General features: G+C 46.4%; 1 protein-coding gene across 10 annotated transcripts in view; it reads left to right on the top strand.

The window, feature by feature from the left end:
* The window catches only part of RBFOX2 (RNA binding fox-1 homolog 2), a 320,956-nt gene that overhangs the window by 235,415 nt on the left and 69,252 nt on the right, over window positions 1-16,289 (top strand). For all 10 annotated transcript variants that reach the window (XM_038756331.1, XM_038756330.1, XM_038756337.1 and 7 more), the window contains exon 2: window positions 2,416-2,640. In XM_038756331.1, coding sequence (XP_038612259.1) covers window positions 2,416-2,640 — 225 coding nt within the window. The remainder of the gene's footprint in view (window positions 1-2,415; window positions 2,641-16,289) is intronic.

Below are 16,289 nucleotides of genomic sequence, written 5' to 3'. Positions count from 1 at the left end.
GGGGAGAGGAAGAAAGGGGATCAGTGTGGGAAGGCCTCCTGGAGGAGGTGAGCTCTCAGTAGGGCCTTGAAGGGAGGAAGAGAGCTAGCTTGGTGGATGGGCAGAGGGAGGGCATTCCAGGCTCGGGGGAGTGCCCGGGGGATCTTCTGGTTGTATCATAATGAACAGAATTTGTTAAGTGCTTACCGTGTGCCAGGCACTGTACTGAGCGCTGGATGTCCAGGACCCATATTTAAAAGATAATACAAGGGACAGAAGTTACGAAATGCGACCGGCTAATTACATAGGACGCAGCTATGTGTAAAGAACTTTTGTTGAAGTTGTTAGGGATAGATGCCTCTGAGCTTGACACTGAAGTCTGCTTCAAAAATCTTCATGCTTCCCGACGTCTCTGTGGAGACGTTTCCCATTCCAACACCTCATCTTGATACTTTTAGAGGAAAGTTTTATTTTTCGAGTTTCTTTTGCCTCTTAAGAGAGTAAATGCAAATAAGTCTTCACTTTGATATTCATCGATCATTTGAAGTAGTGCCCATATTTTTCTTCGGCTTCCATGACTCCCTCAACTTGACTCACCTTTGCATCCCATGCGTACACCACTGAATCTCTTTGGCCTCGAGTTACATCCCCGAAAGGACACAGAGCAGAAAACATGGTTGCACTGTGGTACAGAGATAAATAGTCACTCGTGCATTAAAGGAGAAAAGTGCGGGTAAAGGGCTTGGCAGAGAGCAGGACTTCTGCCTCGTTTCCCTCAGCTGCCATTAGATAAAAGGCCCGATCATCCTGACTGTTTTTGAGCCGATGTAGATGAGCCAGCCCTGTTCCCTGAAGGTTTCCTCTCCATTTTTAGGGGTCAAAAGGGCCATCTTTACACCAGTGAACTTCCTCGGTGTGGCAACTCTTACTTCGTTCTGGAAGGTGACTCCTAATAATAATAATAATGATAGCATTTATTAAGCGCTTACTACATGCAAAGCACTGTTCTAAGCACTGGAGAGGCTGCAAGGTGATGAGGTTGTCCCACAGGGGGCTCACAGTCTTAATCCCCATTTTACAGATGAGAGAACTGAGGCCCAGAGTAGTAAAGTGACTTGCCCAAAGTCACACAGCTGACAAGTGGCAGAGCCTGGATTTGAACTCAGGACCTTCAACTCCAAAGCCCGTGCTCTCTCCCCTGAGCCACGCTGCTTCTTTAGCAGTCACACAGCTGACAAGGGGCAGAGCCGGGATTTGAACCCATGACCTCTGACTCCAAAGCCTGTGCTCTTTCCACTCAGCCACGCTGCTTCCTGGCTCCGCCAAATGTCAGCTGTGTGACATTGGGCAAGTCACTTAACTTCCCTGGGCCTCAGTTCCTTCATCTGTAAAATGGGGGTGAAGACTGTGAGCCCCTTGTGGGACAACCTGATCACCTTGTAACCTCCCCAGCGCTTAGAACAGTGCTTTGCAGATAGTAAGCGCTTAATAAATGCCATCTTTTTTTTTTTCTCCTAGCATTCTGGCAGGCTGGGAGGGAGAGCCCAAGTACGGAGGAGCCTTTCCCACCTGTGCTATAGGGCCTCTGGACTGTAAGCTCACTGTGGGCAGGGAATGTGTCCATTTATGGTTGTATTGTACTTTTCCAAGTGCATAGTACAGAGCCCTGCACACAGTAAGTGCTCAATCAATACAGTTGCCTGACTGACTGTCCTGAGCCTCAAGTGACTCTCTTGGTCATCATCATCATCAATCATATTTATTGAGCGCTTACTGTGTGCAGAGCACTGTACTAAGTGCTTGGGAAGTACAACTTGGCAACATATAGAGACAGTCCCTACCCAACAGTGGGCTCACAGTCTAAAAGGGGGAGATAGAGAACAAACCCAAACATACTAACAAAATAAAATAAAAAAGTAAAATGCGACGGGTTGATTAATCCTTCAGAGTCCAAATGGGAAGCTCAATCCTGGTGGATTAAGCCCAGGCCTGGGAATCCGAGGGCCTGGGTTCTAATCCCCACTCTGCCACTTGTCCACTGAAGACCTAGGGCCGGTCACTTCACTTCCCTGTACCTCTTTCCCTCAACTGGAAAATGGGGATTAAGACTGTGAGCCCTATGTGGGACAGGGACTAGGTCTAACCTGATTATCTTGTATCTACCCAAGTGCTTAGTACCGTCCTTGGCACGTAGTAGACGCTTAACAACTAAAACAATTATTACTGTTATTATTCAAAGGAGTAGTATAAGAGAGTAAAAGTCAAGTTTTGCACCGTTGAACCCTGTGGGCCGTCCGGGCAGAGAACAGACTTCAGAAGGACACCGAGGCTCTGGCCTCTGTAGCACCATTTTCATTCTCTCTCTCTCTCTCTCCCCCTCTCTCCCTCCCCACCCTCCTCCCCCCTGCTTTTCCCTCTTTTGCTTCCTCTCACCAGGGTAACCAGGAGCCAACGGCCACTCCTGATGCAATGGTCCAGCCGTTCACCACCATCCCATTCCCACCACCTCCCCAGAATGGGATCCCCACAGAGTATGGGGTGCCCCACACTCAGGACTATGCGGGCCAGACCAGTGAGCACAACCTGACGCTCTACGGAAGTACCCAGGCGCATGGGGAGCCGAGCACCAACACGCCCAGCACACAAAATGGATCTCTTCCGGTACGTGAGTCGTCCCCACCGGCCTGGTTGGCTCCCTGGCTAGGTTCTAATAATAAGAATAATAATAATAATGGCATTTATTAAGCGCTTACTGTGTGGAAAGCACTGTTCTAAGCGCTGGGGAGGTTACAAGGTGATGAGATTGTCCCACAGGGGACTCACAGTTTTGATCCTTATTTTACAGATGAGGGAACTGAGGCACAGAGAAGTGACTTGCCCAAAGTCACACAGCTGATAAGTGGCGGAGTCGGGATTTGAACCCATGACCTCTGACTCCAAAGCCCGTGTTCTTTCCACTGAGCCACGCTGCTTCTCTGGCCCAGGTGCTCTTTCACAGATGGACCTGGAGTCTAATCCCAGCTCAGCCACTTGTCTGCTGGGTGACCATGGGCGAGTCACTTCACTTCTCTGGGCCTCAGTTCTCTCAGCTGGAAAATGGGGCTTAAGACTGTGAGCCCCAACGGGGACAGGGACCATGTCCAACCCGATTATCTTGTATGTACCCCAGCACTTAGAACAGTGCTTGGCACGTCTTGTCTTATGCCGGCGAGCCGTTTCGGACCCATAGCGACGCCACGGACGCATCGCCCAGAGTGCCCCGCTCTCCATCTGCAGTCGTTCTGGTAGTGGATCCATAGAGTTTTCTTGACAGAAATGGTTTGCCGTCACCTCCTTCCGTGCAGTAAACTTGAGTCTCCACCCTTGACTCTTTTCCGTGCTGCTGCTGCCCGGCATGGGTGACTTTTGACTTTGTAGCAGATGGCCTTCCACTAGCCAACTTGTACTTCCCAAGCACTTAGTACAGTGCTCTGCACACCGTAAGCACTCAATAAATACGATTGAATGAATGAATGAATGAATAGCCACTGTCCAAGCCAGGAATGGAATGGGTAGGCCTCTGCTTGACTCTCCCTCCCGTAGCCGGTATTGGTAGAGTACTGGAAACTTTCCAGGTGTGACCCTAGTAAGCACTTAACAAATACCACTATTATTGTTATTCTTCTCATTATTACATTCCTAAACGATTCAGAAGCAGGACCAACCCAAATCAAATGTCTCAGATAAGGGGGCCCCCAAATCTGAGAGATTTAAAGCACAGTCCTCCTCCCTCCATGTGGTCCTGTTCCCCTTTCTTCAGAAAAATAATGAAAAAAACCAGCTGGGCCTAGAAGAAAGGGCTCGGGAGTCAGAGGACCTGAGTTCTAATTCCGGCTCTGCCACGTCTGCTGTGAGACCTTGGTCAAGTCACTTCACTTCTCTGGGCCTCAGTTACCTCTTCCAGAAAATGGGGATTAAGGCCATGAGCCCTGTGTGGGAGAGCGACTATGACCAACCCTATTACCTTGTATCTACCCCAGAACTTAGTACAGCACTTGGTACAAAGTCAATGCTTAATGAATTCTGTCTCCCCCTTCTTGACTGTGAGCCCATTGTTGGGTAGGGACCGTCTCTATATGTTGCCAACTTGTACTTCCCAAGCACTTAGTACAGTGCCCTGCACACAGTAAGCGCTCAATAAATACGATTGAATGAATGAGTGAATTCCATTAAAAAAATTAAAATGTTAGAAAAAAAATCTTTGAACACATTTTCTGAATCAGCAGTTTGGATGAAGAAAATGGACCGGGTTCTGGTCTCGAGTGGAGCGAGTGATTTTTCTGAGCATTGATTGACTAAGAGAATTATCAGTCAAGCGGTGGTATTTATTGAAAGCTTGCTGTGTTCACAGCACTGTACTAAATGCTTGGGAGAGTACAACACAGTAGAGTTGGTAGACACGTTCCCTGCCCAAATGGAGCTCATAGTTTAGAGGGGAAACACATTAAAATAAATAAATGAATTCCAGGTGTGTACATCACCATCAGTTAATAACAACGGGAAAAGTAATGCCCCTAGTAGGTAGATCACGGGCATGGTCGTCAGGTGGACTGGGTTCTAGTCCCGGCTCTTCCAGTTGTCTGTTGTGTGTGACCTTGGGTAAGTCACATCACTTCTCTGCCTCAGTTACCTCATTGGTAAAATGAGGATTAAGAGCATGAGCCCCACATGGGACAGGGACTGTGTCCAACGTGATGAGCTAGTACCTACCCCAGTGCTTAGTAATAATAATAATGATGATGCCATTTATTAAGTGCTTACTATGTGCAAAGTTCTAAGAGCTGGGGAGGTTACAAGGTGATCAGGTTGTCCCACATGGGCCTCACAGCCTTAATCCCCATTTTACAGATGAGGTAACTGAGGCACAGAGAAATTAAGTGAGTTGCCCAAAGTCACCCAGCTGACAATTGGCAAAGAAGGGATTTGAACCCATGACCTCTGACTCCAAAGCCCGGGCTCTTTCCACTGAGCCACGCTGCTTAGTAGAGTCCTGGACATAACGTTGGCATTTGTTAAGTGCTTACTATGTGCAAATCACTGTTCTAAGCACTGCGGGGGGGATACAAGGTGATCAGGTTGTCCCACGCGGGGCTCACAGTCTTAATCCCCATTTTACAGATGAGGGAACTGAGGCTCAGAGAAGTTAAGTGACTTGCCCAAGGTCACACGGCAGACATGTGGCGGAGCCGGAATTCGAACCCACAACTTCTAACTCCCAAGCCCGTGCTCTTTCCACTAAGCCATGCTGCTAGCAGATACCATAAAAAAAACCCCAAAACTGGAGATATATCTCACATTTAGAAGCAAATGAAATTGCCTGTGACGGTTCTGCCCGCAGTCAGCATTTTGCCTGCCGGTTTTTTATCCAGCCGTCCACTGTGACCCACAAGAGGAGATTCTATTGTATCGCACATGAGAATATCTGAATCATGTTTATGAGTGTTGTAAATTTGTGAGGAAATGGGATGAAGGGCGTTTTATACAATAAATGCCATAACAGTTTTATCGAGAGGTGTGTTGTGCACACTAAATGTTTGATGTGTGCAGCCTGAACAGCTCACTAAATCTCGTTAAGTGGTTCTCCGACCCAAATCATTGCCCACCCCTCTTTTAGAGGCTCGGTGGAGAACGTGGGGGACGGTGGGAGGAAGGGAGGCAGCGGTTAGAGGATCGGAGATGAAGACATCCCTCGGTGATTATTTGATTATCAAAGACAGGGCCAGTTCTAAGAACAGAGTTCTTTCTTTTTCTTTTTTTCTTTTGCTTATTGCCCTGGTATAGGCCACACACTGGCAGATTATCCCACGGAAAGCTTTATCTAGCCTTTAAGCCCCTTGTTAAGATTTAACTTCCTAATAAAGAGCCTTATGGTGACAGCTTTGGGTACACGGGAGTGGAGTTAATCTGCTAATGCTTGTGATTTTCCTTTTATTTTGGGACCTGCCTTTGAGGAATCCTTTTCTCTCTTCAAAAGAGGTACCGAGGCTGGGATCTCATCCCATTGGTCAACCCTAACCAAAGCCCCTAAGTCAATCGATGAAATCTGCTGAGCGCTTACTGTGTGCAGAGAGCGCTGGACTGAGTGCTTGGGAAAATATAATAGTAGAGCCGGTTGGCACAATCAAAGCCCTGTTCAATCAATCGTATTTATTGAGCGCTTACTGTGTGCAGAGCACTGTACTAAGCGCTTGGGAAGTACAAGTTGGCAACATATAGAGACAGTCCCTACCCAACAGTGGGCTCACAGTCTAGAAGGGGGAGACAGACAACAAAACAGAACATATTAACAAAATAAAATAAATAGAATATGTACAAGTACAATAAATACATAGAGTAATAAATACATAAAAACATATATGCATATATACAGGTGCTGTGGGGTAGGGAAGGAGGTAAGGCAGGGGGATGGAGAGGGGAGGAGAGACAGTCCCTACCCAACAGTGGGCTCACAGTCTAGAAGGGGGAGACAGAGAACAAAACCAAACATACTAACAAAATAAAATAGAATAGATATGTACATGTAAAATAAATAAATAGAGTAATATTGAAGGCTCACCTCCTCCAGGAGGCCTTCCCAGTCTAAACTCCCCTTTTCCTCTGCTCCCCCTTCCCATCGACTTGACACTCTCTCTTTGCTCTACCCCTCCACAGCACTTGTGTATGTATGTACGTATTTATAATTCTATTTATGTTGGTGATGTGTATGTATCTATAATTCTATTTATATCGATGCTATTGATGACTCTTTGTTTTGATGCATGTCTCCCCCCCTTCTACACTGTGAGCCCATTGTGGGCAGGGATTTCCTGTAGTTGTTGCTGAATAGTAGTTTCCAAGTGCTTAGTCAAGTGCTCTGCACACAGTAAGCACTCAGTAAATATGATTGAATGAAATAGTGAATCGTATTTATTGAGCGCTTACTGTGTGCAGAGCACTGTACTAAGCGCTTGGGAAGTACAAGTTGGCAACATATAGAGGCAGTTCCTACCCAACAACAGGCTTACAGTCTAGAATGGGGAGACATACAACAAAACAAAACATATAGTTGGCAGACTAGTTCTAAATTCCCTGCCCACATCTAGTTGACAATCTAGATCTCTACCCGTAAGGAGCTTACAGCCTAGAGGGAGAGGCAGACATGAAAGTAAATTTCAGGTAGGGGAAATGGAGAGTTTTGGATTATGTACATAAATGACCCTTCAAATGGTATTGAATCATGTTTGACGGGTGGACCTAAAAGATTTACACTTTTGGCTTCAAGACAGGCAAAGTTGGGCTGTTGAACCAATCCACACCAATTTTTTTTACGTTATTTGTTAAGTGCTCATTCTGTGTTAAGCTTACTTTCTTCGTATCAGGCTGATGGTCACTCTCCCCACCTTCAAAGCCTTACTATTATTATTATTATTGTATTAAGTGCTTAGTCTGTGCCAGGCACATAAGCGCTGGGGGTAGATACAAGATAAGTGGGTTGGACAGAGTCCCTGTCCCACTTACTGCTCACACAGAGAAGTTCAGTGACTTGCCCAAGGTCACACAGCAGATAAATGGGGAAGTCAGGATTAGAACCCATGACCTTCTGACTCCCAAGTCTGTGCTCTATCCACTAGGCCATATTGCTTAGTGGAGGTCTTCCCTAACTAAGCCCTCATTTCCTCTTCTGCTGCTTCCTTCGGCTTCGCCCTTGCACTTGGATTCGCACCCTTTTCCTTCCCTCCTTCGGCCCAACAGCACTTACGTACTTATCCGTCATATATTTATATAAGTCCAGCACTTAGAACAGCGCTCGGCACAAAATAAGCGCTTAATAAATACCGTAATTATTATTATAGTCTGCCTTTCGAGACTGTAAGCTCGTTCGAACCTTCCAAGCATTCTGCACACACAGTAAAAGCTCAGTAAATTGATGGTTTGATTGAACACTGTTCTATGCTCTTGGATAGATATAAGTTAATCAGGCCGGATACATTTCCTGTCCCGCATGGGGCTCCCAGTCTGATTCCCACCCCAAAAAACTTGGAGAAGTGGAAAGAGCATGGGCTGGGAGTTAGAAGGACCTGGGTACTAATCCCGGCTCAGCCACTTGTCTGCTGTGTGACCCTGTGCAAGTCACTACACTTCTCTAGACCTCAGTTTCCTCAACTGTCAAATGGGGATACCTATCTTCCCTCCTACTTAGACTGAGGGCTCCGTGTGGGACAAGGACAAGAACCTAATTATTTTGTACCTCCCCTAGTGCTTAGAGTAGTGTTTGGCACACTATTATTATTACGATATGCCGTCGAGTCATTTCCGATTCATAGCGACACCTTGGATGTACTTTCTCCACATAGTCCTGTCCTCTGCCATAATCCGCAACCTCTCTAACGGTTCTTCCGTTACCGTTGTTCCTTCTGCCACTTCCACGTTTTCTCTGGAGTTTTCCTAGCATTAGTGTCTTCTCCAGAGAATTAGTCCTCCTGATTATGTGCCCAAAATATGCTAATCTAAGTGGAATTATTTGGCCTTCCAAAGGCACATGGTAAATTTATAATAATAATGATAATAATGGCATTTATTAAGCACTTACTACTACTACTACTAATAATAATGATGGCATTTATTAAGTGCTTACTATGTGCAAGGCACTGTTCTAAGCGCTAGGGAGGTTACAAGGTGATCAAGTTGTCCCATGGGGGGCTCACAGTCTTAATCCCCATTTTCCAGATGAGGTAACTGAGGCACAGAGAAATTAAGTGACTTGCCCAAAGTCACACAGCTGACAATTGGTGGAGCTGGGATTTGAACCCATGACCTCTGACTCCAAAACCCGGGCTCTTTCCACTGGGCCACGCTACTATGTGCAAAGCGCTGTTCTAAGCGCTGGGGAGGTTACAAGGTGATCAGGTTGTCCCACGGGGGGGGGGGCTCACAGTCTTCATCCCCATTCTACAGATGCGTTAACTGAGGCACAGAGAAATTAAGTGACTTGCCCAAAGTCACACAGCTAAGTGGCGGAGCCAGGATTTGAACCCATGACCTCTGACTCCAAAGCCAGGGCTCTTTCCACTGAGCCACGCTGCTTCTCCAGATTTTAACATATACCATAAAAAAAATCAGAAAAACAATCTTTCAGGGCACCTCCAAGCCAGAGACCAACCTGGGCTGTAACTGTAGTTTAGCGGCCAGGAACAAGGATTTGAAACTGGAATGTTACAGCCCTGTGTGGCGTGTCAAAGAATTATTCGATTCCCCCGGATTCTTTGGTGGGCTTTGTTGCTCCCATCTTCCTCCAGACATCAGTGTGTGTATGTGTGTGTGTGTTTGTTTCTATGGACAGTGAATAATGTAAACTCCGACTGTCTACACAAACCACTGCCAAATCCCTGGTTCCACTTCCATATTAGGAGCGGCCTCCGTCACACCGCGGCCTGGGGATCTGGATTTTATCAACCCACAAGGGTTCCTGAGGAAACTAATAGCACCAGGCTGCCAGGCCAGTCGTGTGCCCGGGAATGTTTTAGAGGTTCAGCGTTAGGATTGTCTCACAGGAGGAGAATAGGAATCTGTGGGATTTATTACCAGTGTTCCAGTTTTGGGAAGGAAATAATAGGGAAGAGAAAACTCACTGTCAAGAGTCATTGAAAGAATTTATCAACTATGTAATCGCCAGGGTGTTGTGGACCTGACCACTCTGGCCTTCAGAGTTGGCCAGGGGACCTGAGTTCTGATTTCGACTCTGCCACTTGCGTGCCGTGTGACCTTGGTCAAGTCACTTAATTTCTCTATGCCTAAGTACCCTTTCCCAAAGAGAAACAGCTTGGCTTAGCGGAAGGAGCACGAGCTGGGGGGTCAGAAGTCATGGGTTCTAATGTCGGCTCCGCCACTTGTCTGCTCTGTGACCTTGGGGAAGGCACTTCACTTCTCTGGACCTCAGTTCCTTCATTCAATCAATCAGTCGTATTTATTGAGCGCTTACTGTGTGCAGAGCACTGTACTAAGCTCTCGGGAAGTCCAAGTTGGCAACATATAGAGACGATCCCTACCCAACAGTGGGCTCACAGTCTAGAAGGGGGAGACAGAGAGCAAAACAAAACATATTAACAAAATAAAATAAATAGAATAAATATGTGCAAATAAAATAAATAGAGTAATACGTACAAACATATATACATATATACAGGTGCTGTGGGGAGGGGAAGGAAGTAAGGCAGGAAGGAGGGGGAGAGGAAGGAAAATCACACAGATGACAACTGGTGGAGCTGGGATTTGAACCCACGACCTCTGACTCCATCATCATCATCATCATCATCATCATCATCAATCGTATTTATTGAGTGCTTACTGTGTGCAGAGCACTGTACGAAGCGCTAAAATAATGGCATTTGTTAAGCACTTACTATGTGCAAAGCACTGTTCTAAGCGCTGGGGGGGATACAGGGTGATCAAGTTGCCCCACGTGGGGTTCACAATCTTAATCCCCATTTTACAGTTGAGGTAACTGAGGCTCAGGGAAGTGAAGTGACTTGCCCACTTGGCAGAGTCGGAATTCGAACCCATGACCCCTGACTCCAAAGCCCGGGCTCTTTCCATTGAGCCACGCTGCTTCCACCATCTGCAAAATGGGCATTCAGTATCATCATCATCATCATCATCAATCGTATTTATTGAGCGCTTACTGTGTGCAGAACACTGTACTAAGCGCTTGGGAAGTACAAGTTGGCAACATATAGAGACAGTCCCTACCCAACAATGGGCAATATCTGCTCTCCCTCCTACTTACACTGTGAGCCCCATGATGTAATACTAGGTCAAGATGAAATCCTGAAGGAAAGTCTTTTCCAGCTTTTGGCGCTGGATTTGTTTCTTATTGTAAGCCTGACTTCAATAACTTTCATTACACTGAGTCTGTATCTTCAAGGTGTTTTGCAAATATGAATGAAAGTGCGCCTCTTACAAAATCAAAATCCACTGTAGCTTTGAAAGAAAAAGGCTGTTGAACTCTCGAGGGATACAAAATGGTGTTTGGGAAGTGTTCTGACCCATTATGTATTGTGTTCGAGCTTCTTCATTTGTGAAATTATAATAAAGATAAGTGCGGTAATAGTTAAACGCTATGTCAGATCAGATCAGAAACAAATCCTTGTCCCACATGGAAACTCGAAGTCTAAGAGGGAGAGAGAACAGGTATTGAATTCCCATTTAATGCATGAGGAAATTGAGGTACAGAGAAGTGAAGTATCTTATCCACAGGCACATAGCAGGCAAGCAGCAGAGCCAGGATTAGAACCCAGGTGTCCAAACCCCCGGGCCCAAGCTCTTTTCACTAGGCCACAGTTCTTCTCTGACTTAGGGTTGCATGTCCAAATGGACTCATGTCCATTCTTCTGCCATGGGACAGTTTGTCTGCTTAGTCACCGTCTATAAAAGATAGACCCAAGTAGAGTGTAGTATAAAGTTTTAGCGTGTCATGGGTCCCGTATATTTGGAATTTGCTAAGGTATGGAAGGTCATTTTGAGATCCTGGAAAAAGGAAGGACCTATCTGCTAATGAGGTGGACATAAGGGTGAGCAGTCATTCAGTCAGTAGTATTTATTGAGTGCTTACCGTGTGCTGAGCGCTTGGGAGAGTACATTAAAACAAAATAGCAGGCACATTCCCTGCCCACAGTAAGCTTCCCGTCTACAAACATTAATATAAATAAATAAAGTATAGATTTGTTCCTGAGTGCTGTGGGGCTGGGAGGGGAGATGAATAAAGGGAGGACGGCAGGGCAGTGCAGAAGGGAGTGGGAGGAGGGGAAAGGAGGGCTTAGTCAGAGAAGGCCTCTTGGAGAAGATGGGGAACGTCGTTGTCTGTTGCCTATGAGGAGGTAGGGCGTTCAAGACTGGAGGCAGGGATGTGCGCAAGAGGTCGGCGCTGACATAGATGAGATTGAGATTAAGTGTGAAGGTTAGCGTTAGAGGAACGAAATTTGTGGGTTGGGTGTAGTAGGAGAGTATTGAGGTGAGATAGGAGGGGGCAAAGGGACTGAGTGTGTGACCGGGCCGTCTGGAAAAGGCGCAGCTCATTGTGTAGGAGTTGACGGACGTAGCTCAGTTGGTTAGAGCGTGGAGCTAATATCACCTGTATATATGTATATATGTTTGTACATATTTATTACTCTATTTATTTATTTTACTTGTACATATCTACTCTATTTTATTTTGTTAGTATGTTTGGTTTTGTTCTCTGTCTCCCCCTTTTAGACTGTGAGCCCAATGTTGGGTAGGGACTGTCTCTATATGTTGCCAATTTGTACTTCCCAAGCGCTTAGTACAGTGCTCTGCACATAGTAAGCGCTCAATAAATACGATTGATGATGATGATGATCACCAGGGTCGCAGGTTCGATCCCCGTACGGGCCATTGGATTTTGAGAAGCAGCATTGGTCAGTGGAAGGGGCACGGGCTTTGGAGTCAGAGGTCATGGGTTCAAATTCCGGCCCCGCCAATTGTCAGCTGTGTGACTTTGGGCAAGTCACGTCCTTCAGTCGTATTTATTGAGCGCTTACTGTGTGCAGAGCACTGTACTAAGCGCTTGGGAAGTACAAGTTGGCAACATATAGAGGGGCTCCCTACCCAAAAACAGGCTCACAGTCTAGAAGGGGGAGACAGACAACAAAACAAAACATGTGGACAGGTGTCAAGTCATCAGAATAAATAGAAATAAAAGTAAAGCTAGATGCACACTTCACTTCTGTACCTCAGTTCCCTCATCTGTAAAAAGGGGATTAAGACTTTGAGCCCCCCGGGGGACAATCTGATCACCTTGTAACCTCCCCAGCACTTAGAACAGTGTTTTGCACATAGTAAGCACTTAATAAATGCCATTATTATTATTATTACTGGTGTGAATGATTGTCATGTTCGGGTGCGTGTGCACGCGGGTCCAAGATGCCCCACACTGGCATCTGAGTTAAGGAACAGTCACTTGGCGATGCTCCAGATGGTCCGGGGAATACTCCATGGGGAGGGAGAGAGGGCTTAGTACAGTGCTCAGTAAATACATGTGTATTAAGTGCTTAATAAACACGAGTGAATGAATGAATAAATAAATGAAGGGGCTGCTGGGGGAGACCTGAAAGCTCATTATGGGTGGGGAATGTGTCTCTTTATTGTTCTTTTGTACTCTCCCAAGTGCTTAGAACAGTACTGTGCACGCAATAAGCACTCAATAAATGCTATTGAATAAACGAATGAATGAGGGAAGCGGACCCCTGCTACCGTTCTGCTCGTTCAGCCGACGGGACAAGGCCTCTGGTTGGGAGAGGGCTGTATAACAGAGTTGGTAGGTTCTCCTTTTAAACTGTAAGCTTGTCATAGGCAGGTAACGTGTCTGTTTATTGTTGTACTCTCAAGCTCTCAGTATAATGCTCTGCACACAGTAATAATAATAATAATAGTTATGGTAGTTTTAAGCACTTACTATGTGCCAAGCCCCATTATAAGCGCTGGGGTAGATACTAAGTCCCCGTCCCACATGGGGCTCCCAGTCTCAATCCTCATTTTACAGATGAGGTAACTGAGGCACTGAGAAGTGAAGTGACTAGCCCAAGATGACAAAGCAGACAAGTGGCGGAGCTGGGATTAGAACCCACGACCTTTGACTCCCTAGCTTCTGCTCTTACCACTACGCCATGCTGCTTCTCAGTAAGCGCTCAATAAATATGATTGAATGAAAGAGTGAATACGTTCCCTGCCCAGGAAGAGCTTACCGTCTAGAGGAAACCTGTGGTTTTTGCCATCATCATCACTGGGCTCAGCTCCTTTAAATCCTTGGCCCTGTCTCCCCCCCAGCCCCACCTTCACATGTAAGTTAATTTTTTGCATTTTCCCTAGCAACAGGAAAAGAGAGAGGGCTAGGGAGAATGCATGTTGTCTGTCTCCCCCATTCTAGACTGTGAGCCTGTTGTCGGGTAGCAGTTGTCTCTATTTGTTGCTGAATTGTACTTTCCAAGCACTTAGTACAGTGCTGTGCACTCAGTAAGTGCTCAATAAACACGATTGAATGAATGAATAATAATAATAATAGTAATGGCATTTGTTAAGCGCTTACTATGTGCAAAGCACTGTTCCAAGTGCTGCGGGGGTGGATACAAGGTGATCACGTTGTCCCCTATGGGGCTCACAGTCTTCATCCCCATTTTACAGATGAGGTCACTGGGGCTCAGAGAAGTTAAGTGACTTGCCCTAGGTCACACAGCAGACAGGTGGGGAAGCCTGGATTAGAACCCAAGACCGTGCTCTTTCCACTGAGCCACGCTGCTTCTTGCATATGTCCAATCCTTCAGGCTAGAAGATGATCCCGAGTGAGGGAGATTTTATCTGTGGGGGTGAGTGTGGCTTAATGAATGTTTAAAAATACCCGATCAGCTGCCCATTTTTGCTGAACGTCATCTGCCCGTAACCTTGGCGTTGTCCTTGACGCCTCTCTCTCATTCAACCCACATATTCCATCTCTCACTAAATCCTGTCAGTTTGACCTTCACGACGTCGCTAAAACCTTGCTTTTCCTCACCATCCACGCTGTTATCACCTTAATCCAAGTACTTAATCCAGGTAGAGAAGCAGCGTGGCTCAGTGGAAAGAGCACGGACTTTGGAGTCAGAGGTCATGGGTTCAAATTCCGGCTCCACCATCTGTCAGCTCTGTGACTTTGGGCAAGTCACTTCACTTCTCTATGCCTCAGTTACCTCATCTGTAAAATGGGGACTAAGACTGTGAGCCCCCCGTGGGACAACGTGATCAGCTTGTAACCTCCCCAGCGCTTAGAACAGTGCTTTGCACGTAGTAAGCGCTTATTAAATGCCATCATTATTATTATTGTTATCATTATCTGTAAAATGGGGATTAAGACTGTGAGCGCCCCGTGGGACAACCTGATCAGCTTGTAACCTCCCCAGCTGTTAGAACAGTGCTTTGCACATAGTAAGCACTTAATAAATGCCATCATTATTATTATTGTTATTATTACTTATTCTTTCCTGTCTTGACTTCTGCATCAGCCTCCTCAATGACCTCCCAGCCTCCCTTCCCTCCCCACTCCATTTCATACTTGACCCTGCTACTCGGGTCATTTTTCTACAAAAACGTTCAGGCCATGTTTCCTCACGCCTCAAAAACTTCCAGTGCTTGCTTATCCTCCTCCACATCAACGTGACTCAATGGAAAGAGCACGGGCTTTGGAGTCAGACGTCGTGGGTTCAAATCCTGGCTCTGCCAGTTGTCAGCTGTGTGACCTTGGGCAAGTCACTTAACTTCTCTGTGCCTCAGTTATCTGTAAAATGGAGATTAAGACTGTGAGCCCCTCGTGGGACAACCTGATCTCCTTGTAACCTCCCCAGCGCTTAGAACAGTGCTTTACACATAGTAAGCGCTTGATAAATGCCATTATTATTATTATTATCAAGCCGAAACTCCGTACTTTCAGCTTTAAAGCACTGTCACCCTGCCCTAACTTACCTTGCTACTGTCTTACTACAACCCAGCCCGCACACTTGGCTCCTCTAGTGCTGATCTCGTCTATCTCACCGCCAACCCCTCGCCCTCATTCTGCCTCTGTCCTGGAACTCTCTTTTCATATCCGACGGACAGTCACTCTCTCCGCTTTCAAAGCCTTATTGAAGGCCCATCTCCTCCAAGAAGCCTTCCCTGACTAAGCCCTCTTTTCATTTTCTTCCACTCCCCTCCGCGTGGCCCTGATTGTCTTTCTCACCCTCTAGACCGTGAGCTCGTTGTGGGCAGGGAATGGGTCTGTTGTATTGTTGCGTTGCACTCTCTCAAGTGCTCAGTCCAGTGCTCTGCACGCATTAAGTGCTCAAGAAATACAATTGATTCACTGATGCATTCCCCACTCCATTGCGTGGGTGGGTTTGGCTCACTTTTAGGCTTGAGGGAATTCTCGTTTTCTCCCCTGTTGTCCACTTTAAAAAGGAGCTTCCTCGCTACAGGCTACTTCATGTGCACTCCTCTTTCCCTTCTCTGTCATCCTTTTTTTAATGGTATTTAATAGTAATAATAGTGGTACTTGTTAGGTGCTATTATTTGTTAAGTGGTGTGTGCCAGGCACCACACTAAGCGCTGGGGTGGATACAAGCAAATCGGGTTGGACACAGCCCCCGTCCCACGTGGGGCTCACAGTCTCGATTCCCATTTTACAAATGAGGTCACTGAGGCCAGAAAAGTGAAGTGACTGTCCCAAGGCCCCACATCAGACAAGTGGTGGAGCCAGGACCCTCTGACTCCCAAGC

This window comes from Tachyglossus aculeatus, chromosome 14 (genome assembly GCF_015852505.1).
Source record: "Tachyglossus aculeatus isolate mTacAcu1 chromosome 14, mTacAcu1.pri, whole genome shotgun sequence".
In the NCBI taxonomy this organism is placed as follows: Eukaryota; Metazoa; Chordata; class Mammalia; order Monotremata; family Tachyglossidae; genus Tachyglossus; species Tachyglossus aculeatus.
The sequence above is the reverse complement of the archived record's forward strand: the minus strand, read 5'-3'. Positions and strand labels throughout refer to the sequence as shown.